We start from the raw sequence: 15,823 nt of genomic DNA, 5'->3' as shown, positions 1-15,823 counted from the left end.
AGCTGTACATGTCCTTCAGATGAACCACTTTCATTTGAGTTATTGAACATACTTCTCATAGGAACTTAGTGGTGAAACTCTACCTAGAGTTCAGCTAATCCATCCTAACACCCTCAGTAACAACATCCCTAACAAATAGCTTCAACACCCCCAGTGAGCAGGAGCTCATCACCCAAGGCAGCCTTTCCAATTATTAGACAGGAAAGTAGACTGACTTTAAGTCAGGAGTCCTGGGTCTGAATGCCTGGTCTAAACTGGCACCTTTAAGGCAAGGTATTTAATCTCTGAGTCTAAGATCCCTCATCTGTCAAATAAGGGAAGAGGGAGAATGAGATCTCAGTAATCTCATTCTCCTCCTCCCCGCTTCTATAATTTTTTTTTCTTGTATTGGGAAAAATTCAACTTTCCATTTGGTCCTACTTCTACTCTTTGGCACACAAAGCAATTCTATTTCCTCTTTCAAATGACATCCTTTAAATATTAGAAGACAATAAAAGATCAATAAAAGTTAATTTTCCAAAAGTTGCGTTACCAGGAATCCCCTTGCCCCAAGTCTTCTTCAAATTAAACATTCCCAGCTGGTCACGTGGCATGGTTTCCAGCCCTCCGGCTGCCCTCCTGCAGATGTATTCCAGCTCATAATGTTCCTCTTAAAATGTAGGATCCCAGAAATGAACCTAGTATTTCAGATGTGTCCCAACAACAAAATACTGTGGGACTAATTTCTGGGGATATGCACACTAATTCTAACACAGCTGCTTAAAAAAGCTCATTTTAAGCAACAGAAATTAGTTCATACTGACCTTGTGGTCAGCTTAGATCCCCACATCTTTTATACATTATTCCCAAATGAGATGTCTACCTTACTGTAGGAGTATACATTTATCTTGTTAAATTTCAGCTTAGTGGTTTTAGTCCCATATTCCAGTCCCTTGAGGTCATGTCATTTGCAATAATTAGCCCTTCATATTTAATAAGCATACCTTCTGATCTACATCCAAGATACTGGTGAAAATGCCGAGAGAAGGACAGAGCCCAATGGTGTGCTACTGAAGACCTCCCTCCAAGTTGATATAGAGCCATTAAATCCACACTCTTTGTTAAAGTTCAACCAGCTTTAATTAGCCACATGATCACCCATCCAACCCACATTTTGCCACATCATATAACAAATGTAGAGTAAATGCTGCTCATGACCCTGGGTTCTAGAAGTAGGAACCCAGTGACATACTGTAATCTCATCTAAAGACCAATCTATCTAAATTTCAAGATCAAGGCCACATAATATTGGACTTTTCAGCCACAGCAACTCTCAAAGGCTACCTAACTAGCATTAGAGCAGAAATCTGTGTTGTTGGAGGGGGCATCCATACCGAGGAAATTCGTGGATCCTTAAGCTATGGATTCACGAAATTGTGTCCAAGATGTATGCCCTACATCTGCCATTCCAGTAATTCCATACAAAAAGGAAATGGTTAGCTCCTTGCAGTAGCCTGTCCACACCCATCCATGGAGGAATTTCACATCCTTTACTTAAACTAGGCAAATGCAAGTGATTTGCTTGTCCCAGACTCACCCCACTTTTCCCCCCAAAGGTAAAAATGATGTCTCCTTCAACTGAATTTAATACCTCATTTCCTTCTCTTTGTGGCACTTTGTATAAGGTCTGGTAGTTAGTGGTAGCTTAGCTCTCCTACTAGATTGAATTCATTTTTGTATATTCCACAGCACCTTACCCTTAGTAGGTGCTTAATAAAAAATAGTTGAATTAACAGTATTGCATTTAAACCACCTCCACAGATGTAAAGAGTGGGACCAGCAAGGCACATTGGATTAACGAGATTTAGTACCATCAAGTTGGAATAGCTTTCAACAGAGGTTGTAACATGTTATTACTATCCAAACCAGTCTTAACTTAATAGAGGAGACACTTCCATACTCCCAGTGGTTATTAGAAGACACTGTATCATCTACAAGGGCACAATTTGGAAAGAAAGTATAAACCAGCATTTAGAACCGGAAGGTAGCTCAGGTCATCTTGTCTAGCCCCTTCATTTTACAGATGAGAAACTGAGGCCCCAAGAGGTGAAGTGACCCCCAAATGAGATCACCCAAGTACTATGTGGGCTTAGAGCAAGGATCAATAACAACATCAGGTGACCTAAGAGTGGCCTGGGGGAAAGGTAAAAAGTTCCTTCCCTACCTCAACCTTGCCCTACCTACTTCATAGGGATACTGAGAATGAGATGAAGGACTAAAGGGGTAAATACTTTAGGAGCGATCCACTCGACAGATGACCATGAACTACCGGTACCAAGGTTCTAGAACTGTCTCATTTCAGGACTGCCTTTGATCAGTGCTGAACTAAATAAGCAAGTTTTACAGGGAAGAAAAGGGCACAAGAATTACAGAACATCAGGACTAGAAGGGACCTTGGAGACCACGGGGAGCAAGCCCCTCAGTTTACAGAAGGGGAAACTGAGGCCTAATGAGAAGTGACTTGCCCAAGGCTACACAGTACATTAGTAGCAGCAGGTCTGGCTCTGTTTAAAGTTCCATGAACTTTGGCTCAGGAAGTGCCACTGTATAGCGAGCTGCAAAACAAATATGCAAAGGCCAGGGTGCAGGAGGAACACAGGGAAGCCCACTGCAAAGCACCACACGAGCCAGCAGCCAGAGCACAATCACAACAGCAACGTGGAGGAGAGAGGACCAGTGAGCCAACTCAAGCCAAGATAACGTCCAAGGCACGGCATCTCGACAAAGAGCTCACAGGGACTCCAGGGAAAGTCGTGCAGGGCTGCGGCTGCCTCCCCAGGCCTCCTCAGCTACAGGCCAAGCTCACAGGGAAACCTCACAACTACAACGTTGTCAGCTTTACAAAGCATGGTCCTATCTGGGCTTCCATCCTGCAATAAACTCAAGGCAGCTCCATGCTCATTTTTGCTTGCTTAAAATGTAACAACAGTACAGTCATTTTTAATCTGAGAAAATGACAGATAACTACATTTTAAGGTAATGAAGACAATTTAGATGGCTGTGTTTGGAATTCTCAGGATTTACTTTTGATTTTCCTGCTTTATGAGCCAAAGAAAATTATATTAAGTTTATTTATTAGTGATTCTAAGTGTTTTTATAACAATTAAATGCGATAAGTGAATTTAACATATTAGAAGAGTTCTATAGTATCTGTCCATAAAAGACTTGATTATATACTATACAAACTATGCAAATCGTACAAAGCCAGTTTTCAGTGCCTGTTCAACTGAGAAGAATCCTATTCAGCACGCTTCTCCTCCTGAAGTGGTTCATACTGAGCAAGCTATGGGGCAAAGACAGAGGAGCTTTGGTGAGTCAGATTCTAAACTAGGTAAAAAGCAACTCAAAGCCAACAAAACCAGCAGCAGTAACTTGATTATATTCAATCTAATTAGGAAGCAGCACACTCACAATAGCTTCAGTTCCTGCACCAAACAAGCCTCCATTTAAAAGTCACTCCAGGCTCTAATATTTATCGAATTAAATCCACTAGAGGCAGGTTTTAGTGTTGACATTTTCAGATACTTTCATTTACCACACTCAAAAACATGCCCAGCTTTTGGCAGCACAATTACTGTTTTTTCCACATTAAGACTGACTACAAATCATTTTGATGACTACAAATCATTTTGACCACGTTAGGCACTTTTGTGAAATGCATTAAGGGAAACTGTTTCTCTCCCCACCAAATCTGTGGTTCTAAATGATTTATCAGGAGAAATTTCCTAAAAACAAGTAGAGAAAAAAAAAATGTGTAGGATATTCTGATAAATGAACCCACCAGAATTTAGCAGCACTTTAACTTGCAAAAAACTAAAGAGCAAACTAGCATCAGCACATTGTAGAATCCCAGGTGGTACCTAGAATATTTTCTAGGCTGAAGAATTGTCCTGTGGAAAGAATACTGGGCCAGGACTTGGAAAACCTGGGTCTTGTCAATTAGCTGTGGGATTTGGATATGAGTTGGAAAGATAAAATAAACATCTGACAAAATGTCTAACAAGACAAAAATATTTAACAGCCATTATAAATTACACGAGTATTATATGTAAAAAACATTACAGATTCAAGACAGAGTAAAACTTCATTGATTTGGACAACACTCATTTAGAGCCTATGAAAATTAAGAGTCAAGCTGAGGTTTATCAGTGTGCTCAGAGAATAAGATTTTGCCCATCAAAGGAAGAACACAAGTTTTCAAGGGGTAGTTTGGCCTACTTTAAGAGAAATCATTAAAATAACTTTAGAAATACATTTTCCTAGAAAGAACACCAATTATTAGTCATTCATATCTTCTCAATAAAGTAGGCCCTGAGAACTTTTTCAGTTCAACATTAAGTACCTGCTTTTGCACAAGTCAGTATTCTTAACTGCCCTGTATTAACCTCAGATTACTTGCACAGACTTCAAAACAGTAAAACTTTTATCTTTTTTTCTAACAATCTGTAATTCAGACTTTTTTTGCTTGAATAGCCTCTCTTTGGCATGTCCAAAGTTGTGAGGTTTTACTGTATCATAATCGGGAACAGTGAGGGAGGGGGTGCTCTAAAATTCAGTATTTACCTTTGCTTTCAGCTTTTTGTTTTCTTCTACCACAGCTTCATATTTCTCTTTCACCTCTGCCAATTCTAGGCGAAGCAACTCTATTTCTGGATTTTCTGGAGTCGAAGCTCCTAAGTGATGCTTTAGAAAACTAAGAGTGGAGTTAAGAATGTTCTCGTCTTAAAGTGAAGGAGCATCGACAGCGACATCTCCCAGTTACAACTAGTATAATGTAGGATGTTGCTGTGTGTTGTGAAGCAGCCTGGATTAGTAAATTTGAAATCAGAAGACCTGGGTGCAAATCCCCCTCTGATCCTTCTACCTTTGCCCTTGGGCAAATAGATTTCATGTCTTGGGCTTCAATCTCATCTGCAAAGTGGGGAGAATAATATTTAATACTCCTTCATTCTCCCTTACAAGGCAGTTATGGAAAAAATACTTTGTAAATCTTCAAGCTCTATAAATGTAAGCTCTTATATGATACATAAACATTATTGGAATTTTTATGCAATAGTCACAATCCTGTCTCCAGAAGGAAATCAGATTACAGGGTAGGAACCTTCCCTTTATGAGCAGCTAGGTGGCACAGTGAGTAGAGTGGTAGGCCTAAAGTCAGAAAGACCCAAGTTCAAATTTGGCTTCTGACACTAGCTGTATGACCCTGGGTACATCACTTAATCCCTATTTGCCTCAGTTTCCTCAGCTGTAAAATAGGGGTATTAACAGTACCTATTTGGTGCTTAGGATGGCACCTGGCAAAGAGCAGGTGCTGGAAGGAACCTTAGAGATAGCATCTTATCAGGGGCAGCCAGGTGGTACAGTGGATAGAGCACCGGCTCTGAAGTCAGGAGGACCTCAGTTCAAATCCAGCCTCAGACACATAACACTCACTAGCTGTGTGACTCTGGGCAAGTCACTTAACCCCATTGCCTAGAGAGAGAGATAACATCTCATCCAATTGCTGAGAGATTCAGGATCACAGAGGTAGGAAGAGGCAGAGCCAGTGGCTTCAAACCCACTTCTGACACCTGCTGGGCTCAGTGCTTTTTTTTGGTCATCCCCAGTTGCCCTTGCTGTCATTTCCACGCAAATCAACCAGATATACAACATAACCTCGAAACTCAGGCACTGGAATGGACAAACTGTAAAGTCCTTCTTCCCCTCAATATTTTACAAGGCTTTCTATGTGGAAAAAATGCCCAAGACTGTCAGGTGGGACAAAGGATACTCCAATGCGCTATTGGGTTTTTCGGGTTCTTCATACAGGGCGACCAATACTGCAGATTAAAGGGCAGAAAAAGTAGCAGTTAAATACAGTAAGACTTATTGGCTGAGGTTTTTAGTTTTAAAAACAACTTCCAAGAATTACTTGAAGAAGCCTTGTATCTGAAGGAATCAAGGACTCTTCTAAGTAAAATTTCAATACAAGAAATGCTAAGAACTTTTTAATCAAAAACTTAAACAAATAACTAGTAATCAACATGCTCAGCTAAGGACAGCTCAACAAACAGCAGATCCTGTTGCACAGAATAAGATTCTTTCCCAAGATGCTGAGTCCATATGACCACTGCCATGCTAGAGTGGATACAATAAATTAAATTGAATGTAAAATTCTACATAAATACATTATTCACAATTCTTTTTGGTATATTATCTATACATGATAACAATTTAAATTCCTACATAATAATCAATATAATAAAATTTGACATGTTTTTCAAAATGTGATGCAGTGATCTCAAGGAAAAGGGAAGGTGCTTTTTAAAAAAAAAGTTAATAAAGCGTGCTTTCTGGCTGTCGGTGCTCACTCTGGTGTTCAGGTCCTCAGATATGATTCCACTGATAAGATGCCTATCCATGAGACAGGAAGAGAGACTGGACTCCTTAAACTGGAATTCTACCTGTAATTCTGAAAGGTGTACAAGATAGGAATTGGCACAGTCTCTTGATATAGGTCAAGAAAAAAAAAGACCAAGTTACCTTTTCAGCAAATTGAACTAGCCCAAGGTCACACAGCTGGTGAGTGTTGGAGCCAGGGGCCTATCCTTCCAAAGAAAGGTTGGCACCTCTGACAAGATGGAAGAAGGGAATAATAAACTCAGAAAATGTAAACTCTTTAAGGGCAAGGCTGTCCTCCTTTCTGTCTTTGTCTCTCCAGCACTTACACTTCAGAGGCATTTGATATAAACACTTGTGGAACTGGATTAATAATAGAACTAAGGTAGAAGAGATTATGAAAAGTATGCAAGTTGAATAATTTTGGTAAGATACAGATGTGCCCATATCAGTAGGTATGGGAACAGGTGTCTCAGGCATTTAAAAAAAGTGCACTTATTTGGAAGGCATTTGGAGAACTAGAGAACAGAGTATAAACCACAGAATCTGCACTGGGATCACAGCCATCTTGTCTAGCCTGTACATGAACAAGAATCCCCTAAACAACACATCCAAGTGGTCATCCAGCCTTTCCTCGAAGACTTACCCTGAGGGGAAACACACTACCTCCCAAGACAATTCAATACATTCTACTTTTGGAAATCTTTAATTGTTCTGAAGGTATTTTCCAGACTTGAAATCAAAATCTGCCTCTCTGCAGCTTCCACCTATTGTTCCTAATTCTGCCCCGTGGGGCCAAGAGAACACATCTAATTTTCCTCCCACAACAACCCTTCCAAAATATTTGAAGACAACTGACAGGCTCTCTTTCTCCCAGTCTCTGTTCTTCTCTCCTCCTATCCCCCTCCTACCCCTCAGATAACTAACGGAAAAATTTAGGGAATCTATGAAATAGAAAGGAGAGATAAAATGGAACATGCGAGGACTGTGGCATGTGGACTTGGAGGTTGTCATACTGGCCCCTGGATTGATGCCCAGGATAGGAACTCTATTCAAACCACCAGATTCTAAAATCCAGACCTAAAGGGTAAGTCTTATTTACACATGCACAATTTTCTCTTCTCTGTAACTCTGGCCATCCTGCTTCTCTCCCCATGGAAAATCCAAGATGCTGAAGTGACTAAATGCCTTTGGTTAACCTTCTGATCTCGCCTCTTCTACCTTGTTCCCTTATCTATCCAACTTCCACCCTCAATCGTAAATCCCACTGGGATAAGGATAAAGGGAAGGTACACAGCAGCAATTGAACTGGATACAATGTAACAATTTTATAACTCCACCCCCCCAACTCCTTAAACCATAATTCTGCAAGAAAGAAATTGGTGGTCTCTTTATATAAACCCCCAAAAAAGTACAAAGGTATATTTCAGCAGAATAGAAAGAGCAGCCTGCTCTGGGCCTCTAAACAACCGTCTTCAATAATTTTAATACTGGATGAAGCTTTTCCGGTCCCAATACCACTTTGTATTTAAACTTTTTTATACTGTGTAACCTTAAAAAAAAATTAGCAAGTGACTTAAGTCACATTCAACAGCTTTAAAACTATAGCCTTAAATTAACCACCTGGATTTCCAACCTGTACGTACCCTCAGGTTTTCCAGATTAAGGCGTAATGGAATTACACAAACTCGTGGTGAGGGGGGAGGGGGGGGTCACACCACTTCACAGATCTGCCAACTATTTGATTTGCAACAACCGCAGGAGTTAATCTTTCTCCCCCTGGCCTAGGCCAGGGGACAGCCGCCACTCCCAGGGCCAGCAAAGGGGAAGCTGAGACGTACAAAGGGGAGGGGTTGGAGACAGCAGGGAGCGGGCGGTTGAGCCTCACAGTCCAGCAAACCGGTCGTCTTCTCTTCCGCTTGCAGCTTACTCGGCGGCCTCGGCAAGGCCCTGCAGCAACAACAGCCCCTGGCCCTGGTACAGGTGGAGACGTACCTGGTCTGCTGTGTTTCCCCTCACCACCACCACCACCACCACGCACACACACCCCTTCCCCTCCCCTCCCCTCTCCTGGGCATCCCCGGCGTGCCGAGCTGCCGGAGCTCTGGGAATGAGAGATCCCAGCGTGAGCGCCGCAGGGGACTCTGAGTGTAGGGGTGCACCACTACCCCCCCCGCTCTGCACATGGGGGTTCCAAGGCCCCGAGGGGAGAGGCAGCTGAGGGCCCGGGCGGGCCGGGGCTGGGGCGCAGCTCTCCTGCGCCGACTCGGCCGCTCAGCTCACCTTTGGTGAGCGTGTCCAGCACTCCCGACTTCTCTAGGTACCTCCGGAACTGCTCCCGCTTCGAGTCGGCGGCCTGAGGAGGAGACACCGCAGGTCAGGGTCAGGGTCAGGGGCCGGGGAAGAGGAGCTGAGAACGCCCCAGTCCGTAGCCCGGCTCCATCTGCGGCTCCCTAAAGCCCCGACACACGCTCTACACGAGGCCGGGGCCCCCGGCTCCCGGACGTCCCTCCCCTTCTCGCCCCGCGTCCCGGTCCCGTCCCCTTCGCGTCCCCTCACTTTGTAATGGGCCATAGTGACAACGGCAGCGGGCGGCGTAGCCTGCGCGCCCCACACCGTGGCTGCCGGGTTCCTGGGGCAGGAACTGCGCGTGCGCCTAGAGGCGCGTACGCCTGCGTACTGGAGGCCCACGAGCCTGGGACGCTGGGGCGTGGTCTGTTTTCATGGTGACCGGGACGCTGTGAGTTTCCCCCTCGCCTGCCGCGCTCCTGTGCCTAGGGAGTCTGCGTAGACGCGTAGGCACACCCCCGGCCGGTAGTCGCCTGCCCGGGTGCATGGTTTCCTCTTCCGGCCTCTCTTCCGAGGTCGTTGGGGGGGGGAGTGTCGTGACTCTAGAGCTAGATTGGCTGGTGTCGCGACAAGGAGGCGAAGTGAGCTTGGAAACGGGCGCTGGGTGGGACAGGATTTCCCGACGCGCAGAGCTGGGGACGCTGTTGGACTCGGGGGATTCCGTTCGTAGGACCCAAGAACACCAGAACTGGAAGCGACCTTCGAGGCTGGCTAGCCCGACCCCCTCTCGTATGGACGGGGAAACTGAGGCCCAGAGAACTGGCGGAGGGCGCAGCTGGTTGGGAAGGGGGATTAGCCAAGTCTCCTCCCTCGGAGTGTGTGGGAAGGGGGTTGGTGAGGAGTGACGGGGCGGGTCGAAGCCAGGTTGGGGTCCTAGAAAGGGGAGACGGCGCCTGCGGCGTGCATAGGTCCATACGTACCATGGGAGCAGGGTGCTGCTGGCCTGGGGAGGGGGAAGGTGGAGTTTGGCTCTATTCTCGGGCTCCTCCTTCCGTTTTCGTTTTCTGGCGTACTTGGCCTGTCACTAAGAGGTACATTAATGGCCAGAGTGAGCCGGCGTCCGAAGCTCCCTGCTTGGGAGGAGGAGGGTACATTGCAGGGCTTGAAGGTAGGAATCTGTGACTAACACCTGGTCTTTATCCGGTGCCTCACAGCCGACGAAGACAGGGTTTTCCTCACCGTTCCTGTGAGGTAGATAATGCAGCTACTGTTAGGCCCTTTTTACAAAGCAAAGGCATCTCCAGGTTTTTTCATTTGCCCACTAGCACACTGCTAAGTTAAATAAAGGCTCAGTCTTAATTAAGCCTTCTGACTTCAGCCCAAGTCCAGTGCTGGGTGGGACTGCTAAAAATAGAAAAAGGTGCAGAGCTTAGAGCCAAATAATGTGACTGTGACCATTTCCTTGTCAAGTGTTAAGGTGGAGGGGAGATGACAAGAGAGGTAGTAACACCCACCACCTTTAAGATTTATTTACAAGGTGACTGCTGAAAATTTATTAAGCATATCCATTCATTATTTACTGAGCTGTGATATAGTCTGATAAAAGACACGTTATGTGCCTTCATGAAATTCATGTCTAATCGGATGTTGATAAAAGATAACCCGGGAAAGTAAAGTAAAAGATGTACAAATTGGTATGTTATTTCAGAGGTGAGAAATCACAATTGGGTATTGTCAGTCAATAAGCATTTATTAAGCTCCTACTATGTACTAGGAACTGTGCTAAGCTCAGGGGGAGAAAAGAAAGACTAAAGATACCCTTTGCCCTTGAGGAGCTCTCGATCTAATGAGGGAGACAACATGCAAACAGCTATCTACAAACAAACCATATACAAGATAGGTAAGAAATAAGCAACAGAGAAGGTGCTAAAATTAAAAAGGTTTGGGAAAAGCTTTCTGTAGAAAATAGTATTTTAGTTGGGACTTAAGCAAGAGAAGCCAGTAGATTGTTGATGAGGAGGGAAACCATTCCACGAATGGAGGACAACCAATAAAAATGTGCAGAATCAGGAGATATAGCATGTCTTGTTCTAGGAACAACAGTTATATAGTATCAGTGTGCTGGCACCTCTTGGAGGGGACTTCAAAATTTTCAGGAATTTTGCAAGCAGATTGTTAAGCAGAAGCATTATTAAAAATTAAATTACATGAACCTACAATTAAATGAATTATATTAAAAACAAAGGTAATTACTCAATTCATTTTTTTTTACTATTACCTATGATCTTGAGGTGTTAGCCATTGTAACTGTATGGTAGAGGTATTATATTATAGTGTGCTACTTTGAATCTCTTCCCAAGTCCCCATTGTAACTTGAAATCAGCTATAATGGGAGTTTTATATACCACTAAAATCAGCAACATTACATACAAAGCAGGACTTGTTTTTATTTTCTTCCTAATTGCTAGACTTAATAAAATAATGGAGAAAATGTTAATAATACAGATTAAACTTAAAAGGATATCATGTCTGTAAGCCATTATGTTGTTAATATGTACAAAAAACTAAGGAAGTATTCAAAAAGCACTATCCAATTCAGCAAATAAGTGTCATGTCATTGACAAATGAGTGAAATTCCAACATGAGTCTTCATTGGTTCACTTTTGTCTTACTCATTAAAGTAAATGAAAATAGCAACCAACATTACCAAGTCAGAACTATATTCATTCATCACTGGTAAGAGCAATTTCTTTACTAATTGTATAGTAATCAGGTATTCATAGTCTGATTTTTTTTTCACACTATTATTGGTAATAGAATCACAAAAACTAATAGTGGATATTACAAGAAGTAGCAGGGCACTGAAGTGACAGGTAAAACTGAAAAAATAAATATTTTACCTTAAAATTTGTTTTTCCTAAAGTTATGTAAAGAAATCATTAACAGAAATTTTTAAATTAACTCCCAAATGGTATCCTGAATTTTATTAACATAATATAAAATTATTTTTCAGATTCTGATCCCTCAAATGCCAAAATGACAGTTATATGTTTAAGTTGTTTTTTTTTTAATGTGAAAGTGAAATCAGATTCAGAAAATGATAGGAATAGAAATCAGTGTGGAGCAGCGAAGCCAACAGAACCAAATTTCAAATCTGCTGAACAACCAATCGTTGAAGAAAAACCATCCTGTTCATCAAAGGAAGAAACAGATAATTATGTGCTTTTTATGTTTACAAAACAGTACAAATGGTTTAAAGTAAAAGAAGGTAAATGAGGATATAAGAATTGTTTGACAGGTCAGCATTTAGGAATAACAGAAAAACAGCATCTCCTTGTGTCCAAGGAGTGGAGCACATATTTAGTAACCCCAAATAGCAGTAATAAGGCAAGCTTCTCTGTGGAAAAAAAAAATTTAGGAAACATTACATTTCTAAAGCCAATACTAACATTCAAGATTTGTTCAAAGTAATGACTCAGTTTCCAATTTAGTGCAACAATTAAATGCAGTCAGTTCTACTATAATGCTTGTTTTGAAAATTCTGACTTGTTCCAATGCAATTGACATATTAGGGAACAAATTGAATATAGCACAAATCTCATGGTTACTTATGCATGATTTCATCAGCAAGAAACAAATTGCATGCAGCTGAAGTGAGCACAAAATGTCCACAAACAGACCTTAAACATTTGCCAGCAACCTCATTTCATTGAGTGTGTTATCCAGCATTACTTTATAATAACTCACTGGCTACAACCCTTGCTATGCTCACTTCCGCAAGCAAATTGCAGGTCTTTTTAAGGTGAAGGTATATTTATTATCTGTCTCCTGGTACAATATGAGCTGTGGGCGGAGGGGGGTCAGACCAGCCCTCCTCCTTCCTCCCTGTTACACCCTTGCTTCTTTCCCTGAGTTGCTGCTCACAGAGGCCTCGAGCCATCAGCATGGACAGTCTGGGGCCACAACTAGAGGCCACTGCCACTATGGTAGTATTTATGTATTTCTTAACTATTTAACATGTATAAAACTGCTACTGTTTTTTTAAGTTCATGTCTTTTTTTTTAATATGTCACTGACAAAATTTTTTAGTTTTGTATTCCTAATCCCATTTTTCCCATAAGCCCTATGGTTTTTATTGGGCAATTTTACATAGTATAGTGATTTTTGGGAATATGTATGTCCTGTTCAAAACTTAATTGTAAAGTATTGATGCTGCCCTAAAAGCTTTCGATAGTTTGCAGTTTAGTAAAATATAAGAGGCATTTTAGCAATATTGAGGGGGCCATAGAATTAAAAGAGAAAATTGGAGTAGGGAATTGTTGATATAGATAATGCAAGAAGATAGCAGAACATATAGTAAAATAAGCTAAGATAAAAATGTTTTTAAAATGTAGAGAAGAGAATGCCAAAATCTATATTATAACTGACAGGCATCTACAGTTTTAAAGAAAAGGATCCTTATGATTTATTTCCATTGCTCAGTTCAGTCAGCTTCCACACTGGTGCTGTTATTTATTGCTTTAAAAGATTTGCTGTCAGCCACAGCAGAGTGTATTTTTAGTACATTATTGTCTACTTTAAATGATTGTGGCTTTGATAATGAATATTTGAAAACAAAGTTAATTGCATTTTTTTTTTCTGTTGGCACTAATACAGTACTGGGAAGAAAGTCTGAAGTAACTGCAAAGTTAACAAATCTTTCCTGCAATCATCATTTGGCCCTGTTTGAATCACCAGTTGTAACTATCACTTGATGATTTGATATCTGAAGTAAAGCAAGTTAATCATTTAAAAATATTTCTGCATAAAATTTATCATGTTTATCACCAGTCTAACAAAAACCAAACTGACCTAGAAATGGTAGCTAAAGAACCTAAAATTGAAGTGATTAAAATTGCTGGAATACTGGGATGAGACAGATGGATGGTATGTGGATTGCAAGCTGCTGCTGCTGCTGCTGTGTGGCATACAGAGCCTGCGTTATACATACATTTTCTTCATTCTGATTCTGCTTTTGCAGAGAAGTTAACTAACATTGATTTCTTGTAAGACTTTGTTCTAATGAATTATCCTTCTTGAAGAATTTTCATTACTTTCAACTGCAGCATTTCATTTGCAGTCAAGATCCAGTAACATTCAGAAAGCACAAAAATTAATCAAGAGATCTGGAAACATAAAGAGCTATACCATACGTTAAGAGCTCTGGAAAACTTCAATTGGTACTGGAAAGCACGGATCTCAAGTTGAAAATTTGGTAAAGTCAAATAAGTTTACAGACATTCCTTTAACAAAGAGGATAAGCTACTTGGCCTTATGAAGAACTAACTTCACTATGGATTGCTAGTAATGTGTGTGTGTGCGCGTGCGCACACGCATAATCTAAGTGAAATTTTAAAACATGAAATTGATTTGCATGATTTTTGAGGTTTTGTAAATAATTTAAATAAAAAAATGTTCCAGGTCCTACAGCTGTACAAATAGCTAAAAAGCTACTTGTTTTCAAAGTTTAATGAATAGAATTTGTATGAGAGTGAGAAGTGGTTTAGCAATAGGTCACATATCAGATTTAATAAAGGTAAATTTTGGGGGGAAGGAGTTAGCAGATCGGGATGGAAGTCTGTGTGTCAAATCAGGGTTGAATTGCATTCTTAGATTAGCTATAGGTAGAAGAGTTTTAAACTACCATAAGCATTCTGTAAGAATCAATTAACTCAGGGGCAGCTAGATGGCGCAGTGGATATAGCACTGGCCCTGGATTCAGGAGGACCTGAGTTCAAATGCGGCGTCAGACACATAACACTTACTAGCTGTGTGACCCTGGGCAAGTCACTTAACCCCATTGCCTAGCCCCCCCAAAAAAAAAATAACTGTAGAATTTACAATAAAGAGTATTTGTATGTTTTATTATTTATAAATCATGCTGTACATCCTTTATATCAGTAAAATTTGTAATAAACATATGGCTATATATGTGTCTGTATTTTTTTTTTCAGGGACCTGATTGTTAAACATTTGCCAACACAGCACTGGGTAAAAGGGAACGTTTCATAGAGATGACATTTGAGCTAGACCTTGAAGGATGCAGGAATCAGACAGAGCTGTTGATAGTGTGTGAATCCAAATCATTTGAAGCAAAGGTGTGGAGGCAGATTGAGGAAGAAGACCAGTGTGTCTGTAACATGGTCAGTCATGCATAGAAGGAAGTAGTTAGAGATAAGTAGTGTAGGCTGTAGTCAAATCATGGAGATCTTTGGAGGAATTAGAAGGGAAGAGGAGTGATTATGGTAAAGTGGGAATGGAGAAAGTTAGAAACTGTAAGAAACAGTTTGAAGGGAGATGTGGTTTGATGGGGGTGTGAGTGAAAAAGGAAAAGGAGGAATCAAAAATAACTCAAAAAGAGCCCATGTGACCAAAAGAATGATGGTGACTGGCAAAAATGAGGAAATTAAAAGAAGGATCAGATTTTGTGAGGAAGATGAGAAGCGCAGCTTTGGGGATGGCCATCTCCCATCTCTGTGGATTTGCAGTGGACGTCATACATGCCCAAATGTGTTCCCTCCTAACCTCATACTTGGTGTCCTTCTCTTTGTCCGCCTAGGTACCATTTTCGTGAAACCTTTCCTGATTCCTCCCAAATTAGTTTGAACTACTTTGCATATGTTTGTATTTATTCATTTTATATTGGGAGAGGAGGTACTTGTCTCCCTCATTGGGATATAAGCTCCTTGCAATAGGAATTGTTTCATCTTTATGTCTGCAGTGTGCAGCACAGTCCCTGCCACATATTTGGAGCTTAATGTTTGTAGATTTTTTAAAAAATATAATTAGGAAAGTAAGTTATTCTTATCAATTTGATATATGTTAAAGAAATGACCCAATATGTCTCAACAGTAAAGAATGATCAATCTCTGTCTTATCTCATCCATATTCCACATAGCTCCCAAGCAACTAGTCCTAAAGCACCAACCATAGGGCTCTCTTGCTTAAAAAGTTCTAGTGGCTCCCCATTGCCTCTGAGATAAAATTCAAATTGCCGTTTGACTTGTAAAGCCCTTCACAATTTGAGGCACACATACATTTCTGGGGTTATTGTACAGTATTTGCTAAACTGGTCTTC

At 41.3% G+C, this 15,823-nt stretch overlaps 1 protein-coding gene across 1 annotated transcript; it reads right to left on the bottom strand.

Moving 5' to 3' along the window:
• Positions 1 to 1,100: 1,100 nt before the first annotated feature.
• On the bottom strand, positions 1,101 to 9,057 carry MYCBP (MYC binding protein). The gene is made up of 5 exons (XM_027864586.1): positions 8,977 to 9,057; positions 8,701 to 8,773; positions 5,810 to 5,858; positions 4,603 to 4,732; positions 1,101 to 3,322 (listed from the first exon to the last, which is right to left on the bottom strand). Exons 1-5 carry the CDS (start codon positions 8,989 to 8,991, stop codon positions 3,278 to 3,280), a joined length of 312 nt encoding a protein of 103 aa, XP_027720387.1. The 5' UTR covers positions 8,992 to 9,057; the 3' UTR covers positions 1,101 to 3,277.
• Positions 9,058 to 15,823: the final 6,766 nt, after the last annotated feature.

This window comes from Vombatus ursinus, unplaced genomic scaffold, assembly GCF_900497805.2.
Source record: "Vombatus ursinus unplaced genomic scaffold, bare-nosed wombat genome assembly UNPS02014775.1, whole genome shotgun sequence".
NCBI lineage: Eukaryota > Metazoa > Chordata > Mammalia > Diprotodontia > Vombatidae > Vombatus > Vombatus ursinus.
Note: the sequence above shows the minus strand (reverse complement) of the source record. Positions and strands in the feature narration are given on the sequence as shown.

What these genes read in the sequence shown, in the direction of transcription:
- MYCBP (XM_027864586.1), bottom strand. An exon ending in GCTGGACACGCTCACCAAAG is followed by an intron (nt 5,859 to 8,700) that starts GTGAGCTGAGCG and finishes TTTAATCTGCAG; the next exon opens with TATTGGTCGCCCTGTATGAA. An exon ending in ACAAAAAGCTGAAAGCAAAG is followed by an intron (nt 3,323 to 4,602) that starts GTAAATACTGAA and finishes TTTGCCCCATAG; the next exon opens with CTTGCTCAGTATGAACCACT.